Raw genomic sequence first — 24,574 nt, forward strand, 5'->3', positions numbered from 1 at the left:
AAAATTTGGGAAGTGCAGAGCAGAGGTGTGCAGGGCATTATCCGAATAAATATTTGTGTTATCTCATTCAGAACTAAAGATGGAAAATAATTGGATCTAGAAGTCCTAAAACTTAAAGCTACTCAATTTGCTAGGGTTGATCTGAGCTCAGTTATTCTCTATACACACATCACAGTCTTCAGACACTGAATAGAATAGAATAACAGAGTTGGAAGGGACCTTGGAGGTCTTCTAGTCCAACCCCCTGCCTAGGCAGGAAACACTTCATACCACTTCAGACAAATGGTTATCCAATATCTTCTTAAAAACTTCCAGTGTTGGAGCATTCATAACTTCTGGAGGCAAGTTGTTCCACTGATTAATTGTTCTAACTGTCAGGAAATTTCTCCTTAGTTCTAGGTTGTTTCTCTCCTTGGATTAGTTTCAGTGAACATATCTAATACTCCTTCCTCCTATTTGCCCCACGGCAATAAATCTGTGAGGTGGGTTGACCGGAGAATGACAAGCCCAAAGTCACCCAGCTGTCCTTCATGCCTAAAGCAGGACTAGAACTCATCATCTCCTGATTTCAAGCTTAATAGAGCTTAACCATTAGACCAAACTGACTCATTTCTCATTGACATATACTGTATATGAGCCCATATTTGTGTTAAAACATACTATAGTACCACTGATTTGCAAAGACATTTCCCATAATTTGGCAGAATCTTTACAACATACAGTTAGTCCCCAAAATAAATACTAAATAGTACCAGAATGTTTTTCAGCATACTTAATAACACACAGCTGCAAAATGACTTATTTTTATACATTTGTCTAATCAAGACATTATTTCCTCTTTGCATGTGTTTGGAGAGCAGGTGAATTTGTAGCCAGTTTTATGTATTAGTGAAAATTGTCTTGGTTCTGAACAGGGTGGATTTGATTTAAATCACTAGTCAGTAAGGCTTGATTTAAATCATAGTTTTCTACATAAAGACTAATTCATGCTGGTATAACTTTAATATGCAAGTAGATGAAGATTTTTAGAATAACAACTTTTCATATTAGTTTTTTTATCCCCAGTTTAATAGGTTAATCATTCATATTTGGACAACTTTTCTGTTGTACTTAGGAAGGAGAAAAATAATCATTACCTTAATAATAACAATTTAAATAGATTTATTCAACTGAAACAATAACATTACAGCATATGTTATTTGCTTAAACAAACATCCATGTTTGTTAACTAATTCGGCTAAACAAAATATATATATTTTAAGAAACTTAGACTGTCAGCCCAGCCTACACATGAAAAACTTAAATACTGTCCTCTGTAGCTCACTCTTCATCTTCTTCTTTGTTCATAATCTGGAAAAGAAAAACAAGCTTTCCTGCTTTATCGGGTCCCAAACGATTTCTCAATTTAGAATGAATGAGTCCAAAGGAAGAGAATATTCTTTCAATGCCTGCAGAAGAAGCTACTGCTGTTAAAAGTGAAATCATTACTTGAACAGTCTCTAAATAAAAGTGCTTAAGTGACTTCCACCAGTTCATTGGTGTGACTTTCTTTAAAATATCTTCAGCAAACATATATTTCTTGAATGGTTCCCCCTTAGCTTTGAAGTTTATTATAGTTGGCATTACAGATGGATGATTGCTGGATACCCATGTCATACCTAAGTCCTCTTCCTCAGCACTTAAGTTTTGACCCTGATATTTGATATTAACAATATTTGCCAAAAAATGAGCTGGAGACAATACTTGTCCCATTCATTTTTTTAATGCTTGTAATTTAATTCTGTCCATGTGTAGTTCTGTTTTTAAGTGTTCACTCAGTTCCTTCCAAATTTCAACAGCATCAGCAATAAAACAGCTATTTTTCTGTATTTTGTTTAAAGCTTCAAAGATGGGTTTCAGGATGCTCAGCATATGTTCAACATTTCTCTTAAGCCCAATGTTGAGGATTTTGGCCGTGACAGTGCCATCTATTTTATCTCGATTTTCTTCACAAACTGTCATCAGAATCAGTTCTTGATATACTGCTCAAAACAATTCACCACAGAGTTCCATCTAACATCTTGTGGGAGCGTTAGCTTGGTTTCACCCATCCTTTTCAGAGCTGCTGCAGCAAAATGATTGTTATGGAAGTATTTAGCAATTTCAACAACATTAGTCTTTATTTCTGGAACACTTAAATCTTTGGCTAAGAGGTGCAGTAAATGAGCACTGCAACCATATGTTATTAGCTTTTGTATTCCCTTCCTGCTCTTCTAAATTTCTTCTCATCTTGGATATATTTGCAGCATTGTCTGTGACCAAACTGCGTACTAGACATTTGAATTTTTGTTCACATGTTATTATAGCTTTTACTGCCACTTCTTGTAAGTATTCTGCTGTGTGTGCATTTCCTGACGTATCAATTGTTTGTGCAAGGAAGACTTTCCCTTCTTCTGTTGTTATACAAGCACATACAATAGGATCATTGTGGACATTACTCCACCCATCAATACTTAGGTTAACAATTCTACCCTCCAGAGCTGTTGCACATTGCTCCATTTCTCTGTCATACACTTTATCCAACAGTTTCCCTGCAACATCTGCTTTGCTGGGTGGACTGTATCCTGGTCTCAGTGACTGAACCATATTAATGAAATGTGGGTTCTCAGTCAGACGGAAAGAAGAGTTCGTTGCATAAACAAACTGAGCAATTTTTTCATCAATTAACTCTTTTTCTAATCTGCTAGTTTTTATCACAAATTTATCTATGGTGGTTCCAGGAAGGAAGGATTTTTCCTTTCTTTTAGGTGATAGTGATATGTGGCTGTGGGTGTCTGATGATGATGATGCTAATGAAGCACTATCTGGATGGATAACTCTGAAACTGTAGAACAGGAGGATGGTGATCTTGAAGGTGGATAGTTTCCAGAATCCATGAATTCCCCTAAACAAAAAAGTCAATGCTGTTATTTTATTGTTTATACAATTTCTGCTTATTGTACACAACACTGCCCCAAAAGGAATATTTGCTTTTCTTCATAACTGTACGAAATGACAGTAACATGAAGTAATAATAAGAAATATAATTTTGCTCAAACATGACAGTTCAAGGCAGTCTTTAGAAATATGATTCAATAAAAATGTTTACCAACGTGAAGATCCTGCCTGTTCAAATGTGTTTCTTTGGTCATCTTCATCACAGCACTTCTCATGATGTTGCCTCATTCGGGCCACCAGGCCTTGCATTTCTTTGTTGCAGTGTTTGCAGTTTGCACGCATGCCTGCCTTACTGATAGGTAAAGGAACTTCATTAAAATATTGCCAAACTGGGTCTCTTTTATGGCCTGCTGCCATTATAGGTTTTTTCCTCCAAGGAAAGAATGTGATAAACCTCAGGTCATACACACAAAAAGATCCAAAGACTTGGCTGTCTGTGACTGTGCAGTATTGTGCTCAGAAGGTTTCACTTTCATTTTGTACTGCTTGTCTGCTTGCCCCTTCCTCCTCACACTTAGTTTCACTTTCTTCTTGTGCAGATATTCCACTCCAAACAATCAGAAAAATATTGTTTCTATTCTATTCACTGAACTTCTTGAAACTTAGCACTGAAGGGGGTGATTCTGTATTCATAGGTTTGTAGAACAATAGGATTAAGATTTTTTTCTCAACTCTGTTCATGTTATAACATTTTTGCTGTGAAGAAGAGGCATGTAATCTCTGCTGAGTCAAATTCAGTTTTGAGAACTGCAAAGTAAACCAAGCATCTGTGATAATATCTTGTAGGCAGAGAAACTGCCCAATAATCTTACAAAAACCTCTGGAAGAGCATGACATTGTGAATGGATTAATGGAATTTATTTATCCAAAAAATTAAACATATACAGCCTTATTCTACATAATTAAAAAACTAATTTTTATTTCATGATGGAATAACCTTTGGTAATATATTTTCCTCAAAAAGCATTTTATTTAAAAAAATCTGATTTTTTTTTGATTTTTTTTAAAAAATAATTGATTTTTATCCACCCTGGTTCTGAAGCAATTTTTGATGTGGCTTTCTCCTCTATCCTCTGCATAGGTGTTTTGTATTGTTAGGAATTTATATTGATCTCTTGTAGGCCCAGGAAGATTCCTCTGTCATGTTTCTGCACTTGGATCATTTCAGAGTTTCTTATCTACAGGTGGTCCTTGTTTAGGGAGCATGGTAATTCAATCAGAAAAGTGGTTACTAAGTGAAAAATTATGTAACCACAAATGTGCTTATAATTTTATTTCAGCTTTCCTTTGCTTTATGGCAGGGATGTCAAACTCGCGGCCCGCAGGCCGGATGCATCACGTGCTGGCCACCCCCACCCCATTTTAGCAAAGAGGGAAAAGTTGTGATACGTCACGTGATGACAATGTGTTGTTGTGAGTTTGACACCCTTGCTTTACAGCATTAGAAAGATATGCCAAGCAGCCATGTGAATCCAAATGGCAGGGGAGATTTCTAGAACTTTACTCATGAGGAATCCAGGCAAAGGGGTAAATCTTGCCGCACTTTTTATTCACTCCTTTGGAATGCTCACCCTGGTGCTGGGATAATTAACAAAAAAACAATTGATGTTTGTATTTACATTCATTGAAGAAGAAAGGATTGCAACAGAATAAGTGGGTATACAACAGGGAATGCGCAGTGATATGCTAATGCCCACTGATTGCCTACTGTGCTTCCTGAAAGCCTCTTAGGAGGCAAGCAAAAGCCTTTGGTGTGAAACTGATTAGGGTCTTGTCAGTGTCAGGCAGCAACATGAGCCAGCCCTAGGGTTCTAATCAATTACTTAAGGTCACAGAGCTGAACATTTTAATTTGCGGATAGAACTTTTTAGGAATGTGCTACACTGCTAAGAAAGCAGTTCAGTAAGAGACAGCTTCCTTAGATAATCCTTACCGTTTGCAAGGGAGGACAGAAAACAGGTCAAACATAGAACATGTACTAAACTGACTATAATGGCGAACATGTGACAGAGAAGAGAGAGAGAGAGAGAGAGAGATGCTGCAAAGGTTGTATATCTGCCCCTTTTTCATCACCATCATAACTGAATGGTCACTGTCAGGATATTACCTGTACATCTCTAGGGCTAAATTTTGTTTTTAACTTTCAGACTTGTGGCTTTGAGATAAAATTCTGTCCAACATGCCCATAACCAGTTTGTCCCTCATGTGTTAATGCTGGTAGCCTCTGAGTCAGCCTTTCAAGTGCAATCACTTGTACAGGTCCCATCTGATGCTTCTGGCTTTTGTCTCCTGTGATTTATGGATCAGATTTCTCTTGGACAGAATACTCATCAGATGTATCCACGCTTGGATTTTTCCATCTGTTGGGTAGAAATTCTGTTATGGTAGGGATGGACGAAATATTGACTTCCAGTCTAGCTATCCAGCAGTCCTGTTAAACTCAGAAGTGGAAATATTTTTCCTATTTCCCCATATTAAACTGCAGAATAACTAACAGACACAGGAATTACCAAAACTGCAAGTAGTTCAGTCCTCTGGCAGCATGTTTGTTCTTTATAAACCACCTAAGATTTTCAGTAATTAAAATCAGTTTTTAAAGCAGTGTTTCTCAGCCTTGGAAATGTTAATCCTAGATTCAGCTCCCACTATTCCATGCTACCTGGGAAGTTCTGGGAATTGAAGTCCATACAACTTGAAATTGCTAAGGTTGAAACAACTGGCCTAAATCTAAAATGTAGACTACTTCCAGTATTTAGTCTCCCTTTTCTAGTAGAAAGTGTATTTCCGGACTGACTTCTGCTTGTTTTATTTCATAGTTCTATCTTGCTATAATAAGATATTGGGATCTTCCTTGACCTAGTCCCAGAATGGGATTACATTTCATTACAGTAGTGAAAAATAGCTTCATATAGCCCATTCTTATGGGAAGATGAACTGAGATTTTCTGATCCAGTTATCTTCCTCCTATAATATTATAATTATTGTATCCCACATTATTTATTCTAGATGTCTATTTCTGGAATATTGCAAAGTAGAGAAGAACTACAACAGAGAATTTGGAAGATAAAAACTGTGAGTAAAGAAGAGGTTAAACCCTCCCAGCTCCTTTTTTTAAAAAATTCACATTAACTTTGTCTAACACATACTCATATAAATCATCACAGGGCTGTACTGCATTGATGTGTAATATGTTGTTTGCAACTGAATAGTATTATAAAACAACATTTAGATTTTGTCTCTCCTGCTGCTGTAGACGACATACAATTAATATGTTGCATTCAATAATTTCTTTCTCTGCAGGTGTTGGATTATTGTTGGAATTCATGGTTTAGCCCTAGATAATTTATGCTCACCATGAAGAAGAAATTATAAATAATTATAACAGGAAAAGAAAAATTTGCAATTTGGGCACAGAACATTAAAAGATTTTATATGAAATAAGTTGCAAACAGTTGTAAACAAAAATAAGTTGCAAACAGTTATTTATAAATGTGTCTTTCTCCAGAGGTTTTGAAAATCTTAGAAATCATCTTCAAATTTTTATACATTGACTGTAATTATTTGATTTTTCTGAGTATTGATCTCTTATGCCTAGCTACTGAAAATTAAGATTCAGTGAGTTTATCTAGATGTGTCCATACTTGCTATTAATTATATGCTTGCCTCCTAGGTAGGTCCTGTGACAAAGTAGGAGATAATAAACTCCTTTTATCTAAGAATGTAGTGCCATGTTTCACAAGGATATTTCTCATTAAACTTCACCCACATGCAAGACTGTGGTTGAACAATTATCTCTCCCTTTTTTCCCTTTAAAATTAGCCAGACTTTGCTATGGTCTGTATTACTGGGCTTGGGATAGAAAGGCCCCTTCTGTTTTTCCCAGGACTAATCTGGAGAAATTGTTACTAAATGGGTTAAGAAATCCCACATAGAAAGAAGGGTTCTTAGTTATCTTTTTACAGGAAGATCCTTAAAGGAAAGGATCTGCCAACAAGGTTTTAAAGTATCAATCTATATAGTACGTATTCTTACAGTGTAATACTATGCCTATGTCAAAATTAGTTAACATGATAAAGTGGTAAATATCTTAATATTTTCTAAGGGTACCGAGGAGCTTAATTTGCTTGATTAAGCCTCTGAGGTAATGTAATAACGCACACCAAATCAATATTGCATCTGGTGTGTTTTTAAAATTAAAATGAAATGTTTAATTACATTCTGATTGGTAGTTAGTTTGTTAACAGTTGACATAAAGACTAAAACAGTTAAATAGGTCAAAGACATTCATGTGCCTATTATTTTCAGAGGAATAGTAAAAAGTACATGTAAAAATAATGAGAGAAGTAATAGGATTACTTAATCCTATTTAAAAATAGGATTTTTAAAAGAATACTCAAAGCAGACCCCAGTGTGTTCATTGTGGCAGAAATAGCTGACTTGCATCATTTCCCTAGCCAGATATGATACCATGCTACAGTAAGAAAGCTTGCTATCTCTACTACTCCACTCTTGCAACATAATTTTTGAAATCTTTGGTGAAGATGGGAAAATATAAAAGCAAAATGCAACCTGGACTTACATCAGGCCTGTCCCAGTTTGGGTGTTTAGGAAAGAAAGTCCCTCGACTCCATTTGTAGCAAAAGGTATACCTTTATTAAAGCCAAGTGGTTAAAGCCTAAGCAAAGCCAGATCTGAATATTCCTGCATAAACCCAGTGATTCTCTCTTTTCCCAGTCCCTCCCCCACTTGGTCATTTCGTTAATACTAGTATTCACTAGTATTGAAACTAGTGTTTTGGTAACAGTTCTAAAGTTTGGCGCCTCTTTGATAGCCGTTTGCATTCTATTCTGTGTCCTTGGATCTTTCAACCATTGTCTCTTATCTCAGGTTGGTAGCAATAGCAATAGCATTTAGACTTCTATACTGCTTCACAGTCTTTACAGCCCTCTCTAAGCCGTTTACAGAATCAGCATATTGCCCCCAACAATCTGGGTCCTCACTTTACTGACCTCAGAAGGTTGAATCTACCTTGAGCCTAGTGAGATTCAAACTGTCAAATTGCAGGCAGCCAAAGTTGCCTGCAATATTGCATTCTAACCACTGTATCACCGCGGTCCCTATTTTTCTTGGTACCTCTGGTTCCTGTCATCCCATCTTCCCCTACTCCCCCTCTTCCTTTTATGGCAGGATGGCATCATAGTGAAGCTGGGCTGAAGTAATGTGATGGCAGATCTGACAGCTTCTTTGATCAAATATCCAAAAAGCCTCTGAAGGTTTAGCTCATCCTGACTAAACCTTCTGCATTGGCTTTGAATTTAAACTAATATTTAAAATTTGCTATTCCTACCCCCAAGTTAAGATTAAAGTAATTTTACAATTAAATATAGAGATGAAAATTTGAGTTTGGAGTATTTGTTTTAAATATATCTTTGAAGTGTTAAGTTTGAACTAACATCAGATAATCATACAATGCTAAACTGAAAGCAATCTTAGGCTGTTCTACAGATAATTCCTTTCTCAATTAACCTCTCAGACCTTTAATATTAATGATAGAAAAATAAAGTGTAGGTTGAGTGTTATGAGTTATGCCCATGGATGACCTACTGCCATTTGATGATTAAAACTGCTGCTTTTTATTAAAAATATAAAAATGCCATTGGTCTGTCTGCAACTGAAAAATAATTATCAGAGCTTTTAACATTTAATCTTACATGCAACATTATTTTACAGGATTTACTTATATATGCTCATTTGCCAACTCCCACAATAGAAATGATAAAAAACACAATTTGCAGTTGAACATAGAAAACTTTTTAAAACTTTTAAGGCCCACTCTGGAAAGATTTTGATTTAACCATCCATATCTTTTTCATCTATTAATACCTGTTAATGTCCAGCTAAGTTGATATATTTGATTTTAAAAAGGTGAATGTTCAAATTTTGTAACAAGTTTGGGGAAAAGATCTTGGACATCAACACATGTTCTGTGAATTTTTAAAATATTACAGCTGAATTATAATTTCCATATTGATCAAAACTATGTATTTGTAAGAGGTTTAACAAAAGGGACACAAACTGCAGATTTATATACATTGTTTTCCCCTAAATTATAGTGTTTACTGTTGTGGTGTTTTAGGTATATAATTTATGCATGTTCCCAGTAAATAAAGTGATGTTGATTTAACAAATTATACATATGGAATTCTACACAGACAATTCAAAATGGAATCTTTTTAGAGTTTCTCAATCACAGAGCAGGGAAGCGGTGGCTCAGTGACTAAGACGCTGATCTTGTTGATCGAAAGGTTGGCAGTTCAGCGGTTCGAATCCCTAGTGCCGCATAACCGGGTGAGCTCCCATTACTTGTCCCACCTTCTGCCAACCTAGCAGTTCGAAAGCATGTTAAAAATGCAAGTAGAAAAAATAGGGACCACCTTTGGTGGGAAAGTAACAGCGTTCTGGGCGCCTTTAGCATTTAGTCATGCTGGCCACATGACCACGGAGACGTCTTCAGACAGCTCTGGCTCTTCGGCTTTGAAACGGAGATGAGCACCGCCCTTCAGAGTCAGGAACGACTAGCACATATGTGTGAAGGGAACCTTTACTTTTAATCATAGAGCATTAGTACTTTCATTTCTGGGATGACTTGTATCTTGACTGGGGAGACTGGGAAGAAGACAAAAATAACTCCTTTTTAGATTTCAGAATCCTTCTTGTGCTATTCTTAGTGATGTTCTCTAAAAGCAGCCTTACTTTCTTCCAGCTAATCTTTCAGCAGATCTCATCAATGGCTGTGCATAGTCCTGCTGGTTCTTCAGCTGTAGGCCCCATCACCTACACATAGGCCATGCTGTGCAAAAGCAGATTCAGCAATGTCCAATAACCTCCTTCTTCACAGTTTAACACCTCTGTTCTTTTATGTTTTCAGCTATAAGGCAGATATTCCTACATTCAAGTGTTTCGATTAGGCTTGGAGCTTCTCGGTGTTTACATGACTCTAAGCCTGGTTTTACCACACAGAGAAATTATCTTGCTACATGAATATTTTTCTTCCTCCTTATTTATGCCGTCCCTGCTTATAAGAATTCTCCTTTTTCTGGATATTCTTCCATGCACTTGTGATACTGTGGAAGATGAAAGTTGAACATAAATGACTCCAATTTTACTGTTTATGTGTTATGGGGAAGTGTCCCTTAATACATAGACTATGATTAGAAATGACTGATGTGAGCTTAACCAGTTTTACATATTTTTCTGGGGAGATGAACAGATTTAACGGGAATAAAACAGAATTAGCTGGTATGATTACATTGCTTAAACTATGTAAGACTTTCATTGAGTAACAGTTCTGTGAAATTTAACTTATTTTGCAGAGAGAATGGGGGGGGGGAGTATTGAAAAATATTAAATATTTCTTAATGTAGGTTCCTGACCAAAACTTCTGGCTTATTACTGCCTGGTGACCACCTAAAGTCTGGTCAAGTATCTAGGTGTGATCTTTGGGGAGAAACCCATTTGAAGGTCTCCTGGTATTAACTTTACATAACAATACAAAAGTTTTTTTTAAAAAAAAAAAAAACGTCTGTCAATGTATTGTTTACCCAAGTTTATCTAATGCAAGTTGATTAAACAGCAGTAAACCAGTTATAGAATATAGAAAGTTTCATGAAGAGCAAAAATATGTCGCACAAAATGGCAATTATTATTTGTTAAAGAATTCAAAAAACCTTAAGCTTTCCTTGTTTGTGCAGGAATAATATGAAGTTGAAGTTTTCAAAGAAAGAACTATCTAACTTTTAGAGGGTTTTATATGTTAGGAAGGTGCTTTAAATTTAAATAAAAAGTTAGCAATACAGTGAAAATGTCTTCTTATGTGAATGGGCCTAAACCTAAGGATGGACTTCCATCCCTGAATGATCAAAATAAATAAAACTAGGTATTCTCTAACTTGATTAAAATTGGGCCAAAACATTGATGTATCATTTCTAAAATAGTTAATTCCTGGGTTTGCCAATATACAATTTAACTCCCTAATTGTATGTAAGAATAGTTTAGCTATGAGAGGATATAACCAAAGACTCTACTGGAATTTTGGGGTTGCAATCTAAAAATAGTAAGCTGGGAAAAGAAAAAACAGAGTTCATGTCATTTGCATTTGATTTCAAATAAAATGAAGACTAGATATGCAGAAGAGTCCAGATTTTAAATACCTTCAAACAAATAAATGTGCTTAATCATCATTCCAAATCTGAGCAAACCCTTATGTATAATTCTTTATAATTTTTGAGGAAGAGGGTTATGGTATTTGATATACTACTGGTCTTTCTTCCTAGTCATCTATTCATTACAATGCAGTACATTCATTCACTGAAGAAGCCACTGTAAGTAATTATTTCTGTGGCCATCTACACAACTGGGATTGCTAAGTAATAAACCTGTTCTATTCCATTCATTCTTCTGAATCAATAGTTCCTCTACCAAGTGCAGCTCACATGATTGTGTAGCTGTTTCTAAGTCAATCCGTGGAAAATAACTGTCTCCAAATATGTAGTATTTACATATCTCTGTATTAAGATAAGAAACCCTGAACAGGTTTTGAGGTGAGGCTCATGTGAGATTACAACTCTTGTACAATTTCTCTCTGAGCAATTTTTCAAATTCAGGGGATAGATGATTGTAACCTGTGATAATGTTCATTGTTGCAGAAGGGTCTAGTTCAAAGTGCTGGTTTTGACCTGTATGGCATGGGGCCATGTTATTTCAGGGACCACCTCTCCCCAATTACATCTGCCCACCCCATCCCATCAGATCAGACAAAATTGTGGGTGTTATCTGTTAAGTAGCTGTATCTACCCTCATCTTTTCCCTCCACCCCAATTTCCTGGCAATAACTTCTGCTTAAGCAAGAATAAAGTCTTTTCTTTCTGGTTAAAATAATCAGAATCACTGAGAACCAGTACAAAAGGAAGACATAAAAGGAGAAACAAAGACAAATCAGTAGGCTTGCAGTTCATTTCAGTATGAAGAATGTGATGCTTAAATCAGACACTACTTAGAACTAGCTGTGACTATTTCTCTCCCTTTCTGCAGTATTCTGACTCTCTTTCGTATTGGATACTGGGCTATGTGTATTACCTGTTTTTATGTTTAATTACATAATTCATAATCTTTACTGTGTTATTTTATGAACCTTAAAATACAAGTGTTCACTTATGCATTTTCACTAAATAGAGCTGAATAAGGAAGAATTTTACTGAGTTTTTCAGCTTTCATTACTGTATTGTATAAATTTTAGTAATTATTTATAACTAATTCTAGGTAGTCATGAAAACAGAGGTTAAAAGAATATGAAATAAAGATGGCTTATCTAGCTTTCTTCACATACATGTAAATATTGTATAGATTTTTCCTAACTTTTCTTTAGATAGAAATGTAATGCCTTCCATAACTGTTTTGGCCCACAGTATTAACCAAAATTAAATACTTAAGCATGCAAGATCATGCAAAATGAATAGCAGCAATATCGCTGGGAAATTTGTGAACAGTATACTCAGCTTGTGGTATTGCAGTGTAGGATTTCTGGAGCCATGTGGATGCTTAATTTGACATACTTACTGAGCAGAAATGAGTATTTTTAGCCATAGGCTTTCTTTTACCTTCTTCGTCGTTGTATGCACATTATCAGTGCTCTGTAACTATCAAAGAAAAGGTTATATTTCTAAAATATTTCTTTAAAGCAATAATCCTTACAGCTGTGATTCTTTCTTTGATCTAATGTTCTGCTTCAGTGTCTTTATTTAAAATACAATAGATTTTCTGTAGGTTGGTTTATATTTAAAGATCCCAAATTTAATAGAATTTTTATGATGGAAGTTGGTAGAATAATTACTTATAAAGAGATGCCAATATCAGAATAAGCAGCTTGTCATTACAACCTCTAAGCCATGTAGTAGCAAACTGCTTTTTGAATATGAAGACAGATGAAAAACACCCAATAATTTGTTCATCTAAGGATTCTAGGGACATTTCCTTTTTTCTTTTCTGTTTGAGAAGAATCAGAGGCCATACTAACAGTTACAGAGAATATTGTTGAACATCAGAAACAATTTGGCATTCTGGACTTGAGATGAGAAAAAATGATACACTTTTCTTTTTCATTCTTTAGCACAGTTAAGGAAACATTCTCCAAAGGAAAATAAATAATCCAGCCTTGCCTTTAAACAAAGAAATTCTATTTTAACTATTTTAACTAAAGCTAGTTACAGAAGAAGTAATTAGATTTCCCTGAGATTTAAAAAATATCTCTCCCCACCCCAGCTTTTTTCTTCGTTATGCTATTATTCAATCTTACTAGATTGACATAATTTTATGTGGAAGTCTTTTGTGTATTTAGACTGACATAACCTGAATGGGTTGTATCGGTCTACTTCCAATGTTCCTACTATTTCCAATGTTCAGAATATGCTATTTCGATAGTCAAAGCTTCACCATCTACTAAGAAAAGAGTTAACAGCAGGCTTGATTTAAAAAAAAAAAAAATCCCAAAAGTTTATGGAAATGCAAAATAGCTTTCAAATTAAAACACCTAAAGGAACGGAACAAAAAAGGTCAAGGAGAATTAATTGAATTTGATAGATATGCATGCTGGAAAAAAAAATGAAGTGCAGATTGAAAACTATGGGGGAATGGAACAGTTCCTGGAATGCTGACCTGATTTTGTGTGAGGTACCAATTATCTGTGCAACTGTGCAGAATCATATAATTGGCCACATACATTTAGACCATAAGATCCAACTGCCTGTTCAGTGCACAAATTAAAAAGGAGCTCTGGTGGCTCAGCAGACTAAAGCACTGTTATTAACATCCACTTACATCTGCTGCCTGCAATTACTGCAAATTCAAATCTCACCATGCTCAAGGTTGACACAGCCTTCCATCCTTTCTAAGGCAGATAAAATGAGGACCCAGATTATGGGGACAATAAACTGACTTTGTATAAATATACAAAAGTATGAAGGCTATTGCTTAACACATTGTAAGCCGCCCTGAGTGTCCGGAGAAGGGCGGCATATAAATCAAATTTAAAAAAAAAAAAATCTAGGGAAAGTGCCTGTCCAACCTCCATGTATTTAGTGAAAGAAGTCTCTGCCTCTCTGGGTCATTTGTACCATTATTGAATCTGTTGTTATTTTTTTTCCCCTAACATTTAATTGAAATCTGCCTTCCTATAACTTAACTTCATAATTATCTGTCCTGCACTGTAGAAAAACAAGGAAGAGGTCTTGTCTTTCTTCTGTGTGACATCTTTCTAGGTGTTTGAAGAACGGCAATTACATCTAACACATCTATATTTTCTTCTTAATCCTAAACACGCCTGGTTGTTTCATTTGTCCATCCTTGTTGTCCTTCTCTGAACCTGTTAAAATTGACCTGTTGAATCTGAATAATTTTGATATCAAGGTGTTGATAACTGGATCTTGTCTGTTAGGAAATTATACTTGGCAGGTCCTAGGAGGGGAGAGGGTTTCTTCTGCCATGGTGCCAGCCTTATGGAATCTTCTTTCCCTGGAAGTGAGGTGATTACTTATTATTTTCGGAAATAATTGAAAAACTGGATGAATTATTACAATTGTTATTTTCTCCTTTCAGATGAATGGTGTGCTATTGAAGATTACTTGGCTCAATGAAACATCTGACACCCCTCATTCTTCTTGCCTGTGGTTCCTTTAATCCCATAACAAATATGCACATGCGTTTATTTGAACTAGCAAGAGATCACCTTCATCAAACAGGTTAGTTTATTTAATGTCTCCAAAAACTGAGTGAGCTGTTTTGCAATAAGGAATCATTTGTATCTCCAAAAATGGGGCAACATTCCACATTGTTTCAACACATTTTAATTTCTGTTAATTAAAAGTTCAAGACTTAGACCAACTATTTCACAGCATCTAAATTGAAAGTTTACACATTTACTCCTTCTTGAAATAAAACTGACGATAAGGAAATATAAAATTGTTCCCCGTCAGTATAATTAAGTTTCACCAATGGTTCAATAGAATAATTGCAGACTAACTTGTGATGAAAGGGGTCTTAACTCCTCTCCCAGATTTTCTCTCGTTCTCTTTTCGAGGTGTCATGAAACACTTAAACTGCAATGTCACATCTGTATGCTAATTTTATCACTTAAGCTAAAGAAGTGATATCGTCTGCAATTTTAACTATGAAGAGAAATCAGGGGAAAAAAACCTTTATGTATTCATTATGACTTTGAACTGTTTCTTCAAAATAGAAATTACAGAAGAGGAAAAACCGTGTTTTAGCTGCTTCTGTGTTCAGCCGTAATGATCCAAGTAGCTAATGATCCAGGTAGTTGACTGGGTCATGTTCACTCAAGCACTAGCAATGATCTAAGATATGGATGACCAGGTTCATTCAGTCTCAATATCACTAATAAATGGACTGTAAGACATGAATGCTTGGAAAGCATCAGGAAATAGTTTATAAGCAATAGCAGTCAATGATGGGCAATCTAGAATTTGATTCAAATCCCCCTGCAACTCAGACTAAGCTGAGTACAACCAAGCCCCCACCCAAACAGAACACACCCCCAGCCAATCAGAGCACAGCCAAGCCCCTAACCAATCAGAACACACCTCCACCCAATCAGAACACAGCCAAGTTCCCATCCAATCAGCTCACACCCCCACTAGCAGTTAAAAGGAAGAGACAGCTGCGATCTCACATTGCTCCTGGAAGTACGAAGCCGAGAACACCAGCCTGAAGATGACGAATGAGACACTTCCAATTTTACGTGGGAGAAGACCCGAATAACCAAAGACCTACATATATATATATATGTTTTTCTTCTAGCCAGGTTTTCCCTACGTAGCCAAGGTTTTTTTGTAGCTCCAGCTCAGTAGAATCTCATCTACTCGGTTCTGGGCTTTTTTCGTTTCTAACACCTAGCAAGCTCTCACTGCTAGGTGTTAGAAAAGAAAAAAGCCCAGAACCGAGTAGATGAGATTCTACTGAGCTGGAGCAGAACAGGATGGAAATGAGCTTGTTTTGAGGTTTATTGGATCTTTCATTCTGCAAAAACAAGGGCTTGTAGTCGTAAAGTTCATGTATATTGTCTCTTAGAGTTTCCTTTGAATTTTATTTACTTTTAGGGGATAGAAAGAAGGATTTGTTTCATCACTATTTAACACAGTATTTCTTTGATTATCTCTAATTTCTGTTAAAGAACAAAAACTCAGGCACATTCTGTTTTATGCATACTAATGGCCAAATTTTGTGAAATAATTTCTTAAATAAAATGGATAGGTCTGTATATTAGTGAATAATACATCCTATTGAATTTTATTATTAATGTGCAACCTTATTTATTTTCCATGCCTTATCATGCTTGCTTAGGATTTTTTTTTTATTTTTTTTTTTTTGCGTGATTCAATTTATTGTTCTATAAATGACTTTTAGTCCTGGCTGATGGTGCTAAATATCTTTTGGCAATCTCTTACTGCTAACACTCTCCACTCATGTGTTCCTCTGTACATTATTATCTTGCACCACTTGCTATGATTTAAAGATGTGAAAAATGATCTATATGTTTTACCTTTAATGAAATCTTTCTCTGTAGAATGAAATCATGGGAAGAATGTAGAATGCATTTGGGGAGAAAATACAAAACTAAAAAGTTGCTCACCAACTGAGATGGATACTAAATGTATGGATGTAGCTCTTCCAAGACATGTTGAAGCTGAAAGTTTTGGAACTGGCAATATTCTGTTTAAAAATAAAATCCTTTCCTTCAATATCCTCACTCTTATGGAAGGAATAAAGGATTACACAAATATGCCACAACACATAATACTTCAAAATAAAATTTTATCAAGTTAAACTCTTGACTATTTGCTGTTAGTTTTTCTTTAATATTATATAGTTCAAATTAAATTCAGTTTTAGAGGCAGCATTTGCAATGTAATATTTATCAGATTCTTGTTCACATTGAAGATTTTTTTTTAATTTCAAAGATATGCATCTATGTAATTCATTACTACATCAGTATCTTAATAACTAATGCAGTTAATTAAGAATAATCTTACAATAAGATATGATTATATTGAGTATAGATGTAGCTGTTTAGGAGGAATTAATTTATATACTTGACATGCAAGAAGTAATGTAAATTTGTACAAAGATAAAGAAGTATATTGTGTATTAGCTTAAATTTGATGATAATGGTGAAAACCAGAGACGTTAAACCATGTCCATTGTTTTTTTTAACTTGAATTATAATAAAAAACTTTTTTAAAAAAAGAAGAATCTTACAATGCCTAATATAGAGATACAGGAATGGATTTAGCTACTGCTGGACATATCCTGAAATATCATATATTTATATGAGCTCTTGTAGATATATTAACATTTGTGATTAGCAATGTAAAATCCACCTAACTCAGACAGATACATAGACACAGACATATGGACACAATATTGCAGACCTTATTTAGAATACTAAAATCACCAACATTTGATGATAATAGAAAATATTGCTACCAATGGAACTCCAAGAAGAGGGCCTGGTGGCTCAGCAGACTGATAGCATTGTGATTAACACCAGCTGTCTGCAATTATGTAAATTCGAATCTCATCAGGCTCAAGGTTGACTCAGCTTTCCATTCTTTCTAAGGGAGGTAAATTGAGGACCCAGTTTGTGGGGGCAATAAACTGACTTTGTATAAATATACAAAAGTATGAAGGCTATTGCGTAACGCATTGTAAGCCACCCTGAGTCTCCGGAGAAGGGCGGCATATAAATCAAATAAAAAAGAAAAAAGAAAGAAACATTTAGATTTTTATCTTTTTTTTTCTTTCTTTTTGTTACATGTTTGTATTATAATCAAAAGGATGGCACATGTTGTCAGTAGATAGACATAAAAAAGCTTTTTAGCAGCAAGATGTAGTTCTGATAACAACCATGTGAGAGATTGCCCTTTAATCCTCAAACAGATGCTGAACATCTTTTGAGATTTTAGGTAACAGGAATGAAATAGTCTATGTGCTACTATTCTCTTCCTCATTTTCTCAATGATTCTGTTGAGAATAGTATTACATTCTATTTAAACCAAAAGCTATGTGGAGAAACTGCCTGATCACAGATGCCAGGTTGGTGTTAGAATTTATTAATGTCACAGCAATTGCTGGCAGGAGTTTATTTTTTATTTTTTCTGTAATTTTTTCTGTAATAATAATTTTCCAGAAACTTGGAAAAATTAAATACTGCATGGTTAAGATATTATCATGTGATCTAAAGAAAAGATTAGAGCTTCATTTTAGCATCATCTCTTTAGTCTTGCAACAGTATCATTTTCAAACTTCTGAAATGCAGAGCCTTCTGTAAACATAAATTTAATACCCTTTATGTTGTGTTTATACTTGGTTTAGCTTTTTAAAAAAACAAAACAAAACTGTTTAATAATGGAAGGTCCTCTCCAGAAATTGCATCTAAAGCTCCAATAGTATGCTTCTTTGTTTTATTGTGTACCCCTTCCTCAAAAAACCAACACTAGATCCCAACTTCTGGAATATTTTCACTTTACCTCCAACCTTCTCATTTTAAGAGAAATATGTGTGTTATACACATATACATCCAGCTATACTTGTCTGTCTTTAGCTAACTACGTAATGTTTTGAAGGTCCTGTCTCAGTGTGTGAAGACTGTGATGTGTGTATAGAGAATAATTGAGCTCAGATCAACCCTAGCAAACTGAGCAGCTTTAAGTTTTAGGACTTCTAGATCCAATCATTTTCTATCTTTAGTTCTGAAGAGATAACACTACTTCGGATAAAACTGACATGCAAACTTGGGAAATCCTGGATTTTCAACAGTTGTTCAAGGCCTTTTGAAAACTTTATATAGTACTCCAATGTATACCGTGTTTTCCCAAAAATAAGACCCTGTCTTATATTTTTTTGAACCCTGAAATAAGTGCTTGGCCTTATTGCCATGCGCTCAAAAGCCCAATTGGACTTATTATCAGGGGATGTCTTATTTTGGGGGAAACAGGGTAGTACACCAATTTCACCCCTTCCTGTATTGAGACGCACTGCACACAGACACTCATGCTTATGAGTAGGTTATTGCTATGTGCTATACATAGGATTGCCTTTGAAGAACATCCAGAACATGCAACTAGTATGAAATGCAATAGTGTGAGAAATTACGGGCATTACTCAATATATCCATATTACACTTTTGTTATATTAGCAGCATTGGTTCACAATAGTTTTTAAGGTGCAATTCAAATGCTGGTTGTCACCAGTAAAACCATTCAAAAATGAGCTAGGATATTTGAGGGACCGCATCACTCCAATTGTTTCTAACAATACCATTAGATCTGCCTGTTGCTGGCAGAGTGTCATCTAGTGGGACTCAGGAAGCGTATCTTCTCTGTTGTAACATATACTTTTTGAAACACTATTTCACCAGGAGAAATGCCATGGGGATTTTGAAGGTGTTGAACTGATGAGCTATGTAATTTTGTTCTGATGGGTTTACCTTTAAATGCCATTGTTTCCTTTGTTTTTGTTTTCATGTGCTTTTATCATTTTGTTTTTTGTTATTATACAGTGGGTTTTTTTTATTGCTTAGCTACCACAAATTGCTTCACAAGATGAGTGGCAAATAAATCAAATATACATTTATGCTGCAGACTGGGACTCACTTTCTCAAGTATTATCTTTGACTGAACTCAGTGAGACTCTTGAAATGAAATTTGTATTGCCCATTCCTTCATGTTGTAAATCCTTCTTGGTCTTTCATGCAAAACTCCTGGTTATGTTTGTACTAGCTGCTTAATTATCTCCTATTACTATTGCAACTTTTGTCCCATTACTTTATTTGGTTTGACCCAGGAACCACAATAGTTTATTTAACAATAGTTAAATAAATAGTTTATTTTTCTTTGCTACGTTCCTCTATTGGTGCCAATGCAGCCATAAATTAAACAGTTCAAGAAGCCCATACTATCAATACACAAGGAATACCAGCCCTTTGGAAAACTGCTGGATAGCCTCCCCACCCCCCTTTTTATTGTTAATTTAGGAACTCTGTGTCCAAATGGAAGATAGCAAAATAGAACAGGCTACTGAGCTGGTGCCATGCATTCCTGAATAGAATTTTAATTAAGATGAGAAGAAGTATGTTCTAAAATTTCAGTACAGGTAGTCCTCAACTAACAATGATAATTGGAACCAAGAACTTGGTTGTTAAGCAACACATTCATAAGTTCAAATACCATGTGACTGAGCTGCTTAATGACACGGCAATCACGCTTGCCATTATTAAGTGAACATCAAATGAGTCATTAAGCAAGGACCTCATGTGACTTTCAACTTCTTGCCAGTTTACCCATTGAATTTGTATGTGCATATACAAGATTCAGTTACTTGTTCAATGACCCAATGGTCACTGAATGAGTGGGTCATTAAATGAAGATTACTTTATTTTAAAACAAAGTATAACTTCAATTACTTGATGGAAAGATAGTATATAAATATATAAGTAAATAAGTTCAGTAAATATATAAGTAAATAAGTTCAGTAATAGGTTTGCCTCAAGTTGCATAGTATTTTCTCTGAAAAATATTTTTCTTAATGGGGGGTTGTAGATTTCTCATCCATTCATTGTACCAAGTTGGATAGACTAATGTTAAGTAATAGGACTATGCAAAGCAATCCAAACATGTTTTGCCATGTGTGTTAAATGTGACAAGTGGAACAAAAAGCAAAGGAGAAGCAAAGTGAGACAGACAAGAACAGCTTTCCAAGTTGATATGTGAACATCTCAAAAGCTGCAGATACTTTAATGATTCAAAGAGGCATTGTTCTTTCTACAAATGTATGGTATTCTAAAAATAACTCTATAATAAGTTTGGGGAAATCACTCTCACATCTCTACAATATCACATTGTAGAAACATTGATAGAAGGATCTGCTGTTTTAAGTCATGGGAAAAAAGTGGGTTTAAGTCTAATATTGATTTTATGTCTTAGATTTATCTAACTTAAAATGTAACTTCAGCTCAATTGGGGGAAACAAGAATAGTATTTCAGGGACTTTTGTTTTTCTCTTTATTTTGCTTATAATTTATAAGAAAAAAGTGTTATTAAACACCACAGTGACTTTTATTCATCTGAGTTATGAACTTTATCATCTGCCTTGAAGTAGACATTAATTAATTATATTTCAGAACATTCTTGGAGATTCTTGACTTTACCTTTTAATTAACATTGTCACTCATATAGAGAGATGGTAGCACATGATATTAATTAAATTAGTCACCTGCAGTTATTCACACATGGTCTAAAATCTGTGATAATTACTTTTTTCACTGGCTAACACTGTTATGAAGATTTGCAGAAAACATTTTAAAACACATGGCACTGTTACTTTAGAAGTACAAGATTTTAACTAGAATGCATTATTCCAAAAAGCAAATAGTTATCAGATAAAAGCATACATTAGCTAGGTTATGTTGAAGTTGTTCTTATAGTTCTAGTACATATAGTTCTGGTACATTAATCATTAACCCAATCTTCAATTATTCTAATCCTATATACATTATAAATGAAAAATGTTTGCATTTGCAGAGTCCTTTATGATTATCTGCTCTTCTGTTTAGTAAAGTCACAGGGCCAGATTATCTGCAGGATCCTTCTCCCTAAAGATATCTTCCTGTCCTAACTGATTAGATAGGGTGGGTACGCTCCTAGTCTCGTCCCTTAAATATTGCCTTATTTGGGGAACTGAGGATCATGCCTTTTCCAGGGCAGCCCATGCCCAATGGAACACCCTTCTTCCTAAGGTTTGGCATGCCCCTACCAAAGATCACTTTCGAGAGCTTTCCAAAGATCACTTAAGACCTGGCTTTTCCCCTAAACACTTGTTGGATAAGAGTGTTTTTGTGGTGGACTGTGGTTAAAGTTTATTAAGGTGCCAGATTTTTACTATTTCTCTCTCTCTCTCTCTCTCTCTCTCTCTCTCTCTCTCTCTCTCTCTCTCTCTCTCTCTCTCTCTCACACACACACACACACACACACACACATCTATCTGTCCGTCTGTCTGTGGACCAATGACCTATTGCAATATATATTACAATGATGCTGTTATAACTGTTGCTTGGGAGCTGCCCAGATGTGTGGCTATAAATATTTTAAATAAATAACTTACCACTAATGCTTCAAAAATAGAGCTTTCAATAGTTTAATTGCATAAAAGAAAGAACAATCATTTTTATTGTTCACATAGTGAAGAATTTCTCAGTCCATCACTATTGCAAGAAAAGGTATAACATTGTTTATATTTTTTTTCTCTATCTAGGTAAGTACCATGTGATAGAAGGTATAATTTCACCAGTTAGTGACAACTATGGGAAGCAAGGATTGGTAGCAGCAAAGCATCGAATCGCAATGGTTCGGCTTGCAGTTGAAACATCCGACTGGATCAGGGTGGATCCTTGGGAGAGTGAGCAAAGTCAGTGGACTGAAACTCTCATAGTACTAAGGTAATAATATTGATAGTATAATTTAATCAAATATTTTAGTAAAAGATATAATCCACAAGCAAGGAAGGTAGCAACCTTTTTTTTTGCTTAGATTAAAACAGTTGTAAGTAGAGTCCTTTCATATATATAGAAGATAAGAATAAGGTAGACTAATAACTTTTAACAATACCTTCCTCCTTCTCTCAGACATTTACTTTTCCTTTTTAAAAAAATTCTTAATTCTTTTCAGGGCTGATTATAAGAACATTTCCCTTGACATATAAAAAAGCCTAGGTATAGTACTGTGTTGTTATCATATCTAGGTCCCAAAATAGAACATTGTTTTGGAATTCATTTGATTACTGAAAATGCAGGATTCTGTATATTCTCAGAATTTTTCTTTTTAAATTTCTATAATAAACTATGTAGGTCAATTATATATAATTTATACTCTGATAACAAGAATTTTTCTAGTTACTTGGCTTGCAATCCTTGTTATTTTTTTCCTACTACCATAACATATGTTTGCTTGGGAAAAACTGACTTGATTTTCATGCAGGAAATCCACTGCCGTCTGTCATACTGCTATCAGCACAAGGAAAGTTGCTTAAAACATGGCCAAGGCCTTTGAAAAGTTCCGACCTGCTTGATTTCCATCTGTTCCATTCCTATTAGTTCCTCCACTGCTGGACTTGCAGATCTAACAATCCCTTTCATTTAGCCCTTAATATGCTATATAGTTCTTATGTAGACAGCAATTACCAAGTTCCTGAACTGAAGGGCCTTACAGCACTTTCTATTTCAGGACTTATTTGGCTCATTTTTCAGATAAATAGATATCTGCAATTTTGGCACATTTAAAGAAATGTAGAGAATATCATAAAACAAGGGAAAAAACAATGTAAGCAGTATAGTATGGTTTGATTTCCAGAAAATCGCACATAACCAGCACATCAAATGTACCATTTAACTTGCTGATATGATTGATATGGTTGCCAGTCTAACACAAGTGATTCTGGGCAGTGTATAAAGATTAAATACAAGTATTCTAGTATTCCATTTACAACATAGAGTAGTATTAGTCATTTCATACCATATTTCTGTCCAAAAAATATCTCAACTGAACAATAAAAATCACTGATTAACAAAATTAAAATCAATTTAAAAAAAATTAAATTAAACACTACAAAATACACTAAGAGAATATAGTAAATAATGCGTATAGAACTCAATTTTGAAGTGCAGTGCAATCCCATGAAATAACAAAAGTGATTTTTAAATAAGATTAAATTGCACATAACTTTACATTTTAAATATGAAGTTATTCAAGATATCAAAGCATATTTTCCCAAATTAATTGACCATTATTCCAGAGAGGAAGTTTTACATTCTTAAAATTTCAAATTGTGTAGTATTTTCTCTGAACAGGTGGTACTAGATTTCTCATCCATTCATGATATAAAATTAGTTAATATTACTAATATTAAGTAATAGGGCTATGCAAAGTATTCAAAACATGTTTTGCCATATGTATTAAATGTGAATAGAGGAGCAAAAGCAAAGAGTAATAATATATCAGTAATAAAACATCTTATACCAATTGTGGGTGTAATATTCAAAGGGAATTTAATATTGAATTTAATATTATTTAATATTATTTAATATTTTAATATTATTTTTGATTGAAATTCCCACTATTCAGTCTTTTACATATTGATATTGATTAAATTTTACATTCATGTTCTAATTCTAAACTGTGCCTAGCAAATGTTTAGTATCATCGATTATACAATTTCAAATTCATTCAAATTCTTCAGTGTTACACTCATTCTATGTCTATGACAATAACATCTGCAGCCTTTCTTCATGGAATTAAAAACTGACTGGGTGACCTTGGGCCAATCACACACTTTCATCCCAATTCACCCCACAGCGTGGTTGTTGAGGGGGAAATAGGGCAAGGAAAGAGGATTGGTATGACCATTGGCTGGATTCTATTCTCAATGAAATGCAATATTTGGAAAACCAGACCTTTCTTTGTCACCTTAGGACTAC

The 24,574-nt window shown here is 34.8% G+C and overlaps 1 protein-coding gene across 5 annotated transcripts in view; it reads left to right on the top strand.

Moving 5' to 3' along the window:
- NMNAT3 (nicotinamide nucleotide adenylyltransferase 3) overlaps positions 1 to 24,574 on the top strand; it is a 37,893-nt gene that overhangs the window by 3,842 nt on the left and 9,477 nt on the right. For 4 of the 5 annotated variants that reach the window (XM_087872689.1, XM_087872686.1, XM_034439454.3 and 1 more), the window contains 3 exons: positions 5,983 to 6,048; positions 14,626 to 14,768; positions 22,357 to 22,540. In XM_087872689.1, the coding sequence (XP_087728815.1) occupies positions 14,660 to 14,768; positions 22,357 to 22,540 (293 nt within the window). In that variant the 5' untranslated portion in view covers positions 5,983 to 6,048; positions 14,626 to 14,659. The remainder of the gene's footprint in view (positions 1 to 5,982; positions 6,049 to 14,625; positions 14,769 to 22,356; positions 22,541 to 24,574) is intronic. The other variant, XM_087872690.1, reaches the window with a different exon arrangement.

The sequence above is a fragment of the Pantherophis guttatus genome, chromosome 6 (genome assembly GCF_059756535.1).
Source record: "Pantherophis guttatus breed Tessera chromosome 6, ASM5975653v1, whole genome shotgun sequence".
Taxonomy (NCBI): domain Eukaryota; kingdom Metazoa; phylum Chordata; class Lepidosauria; order Squamata; family Colubridae; genus Pantherophis; species Pantherophis guttatus.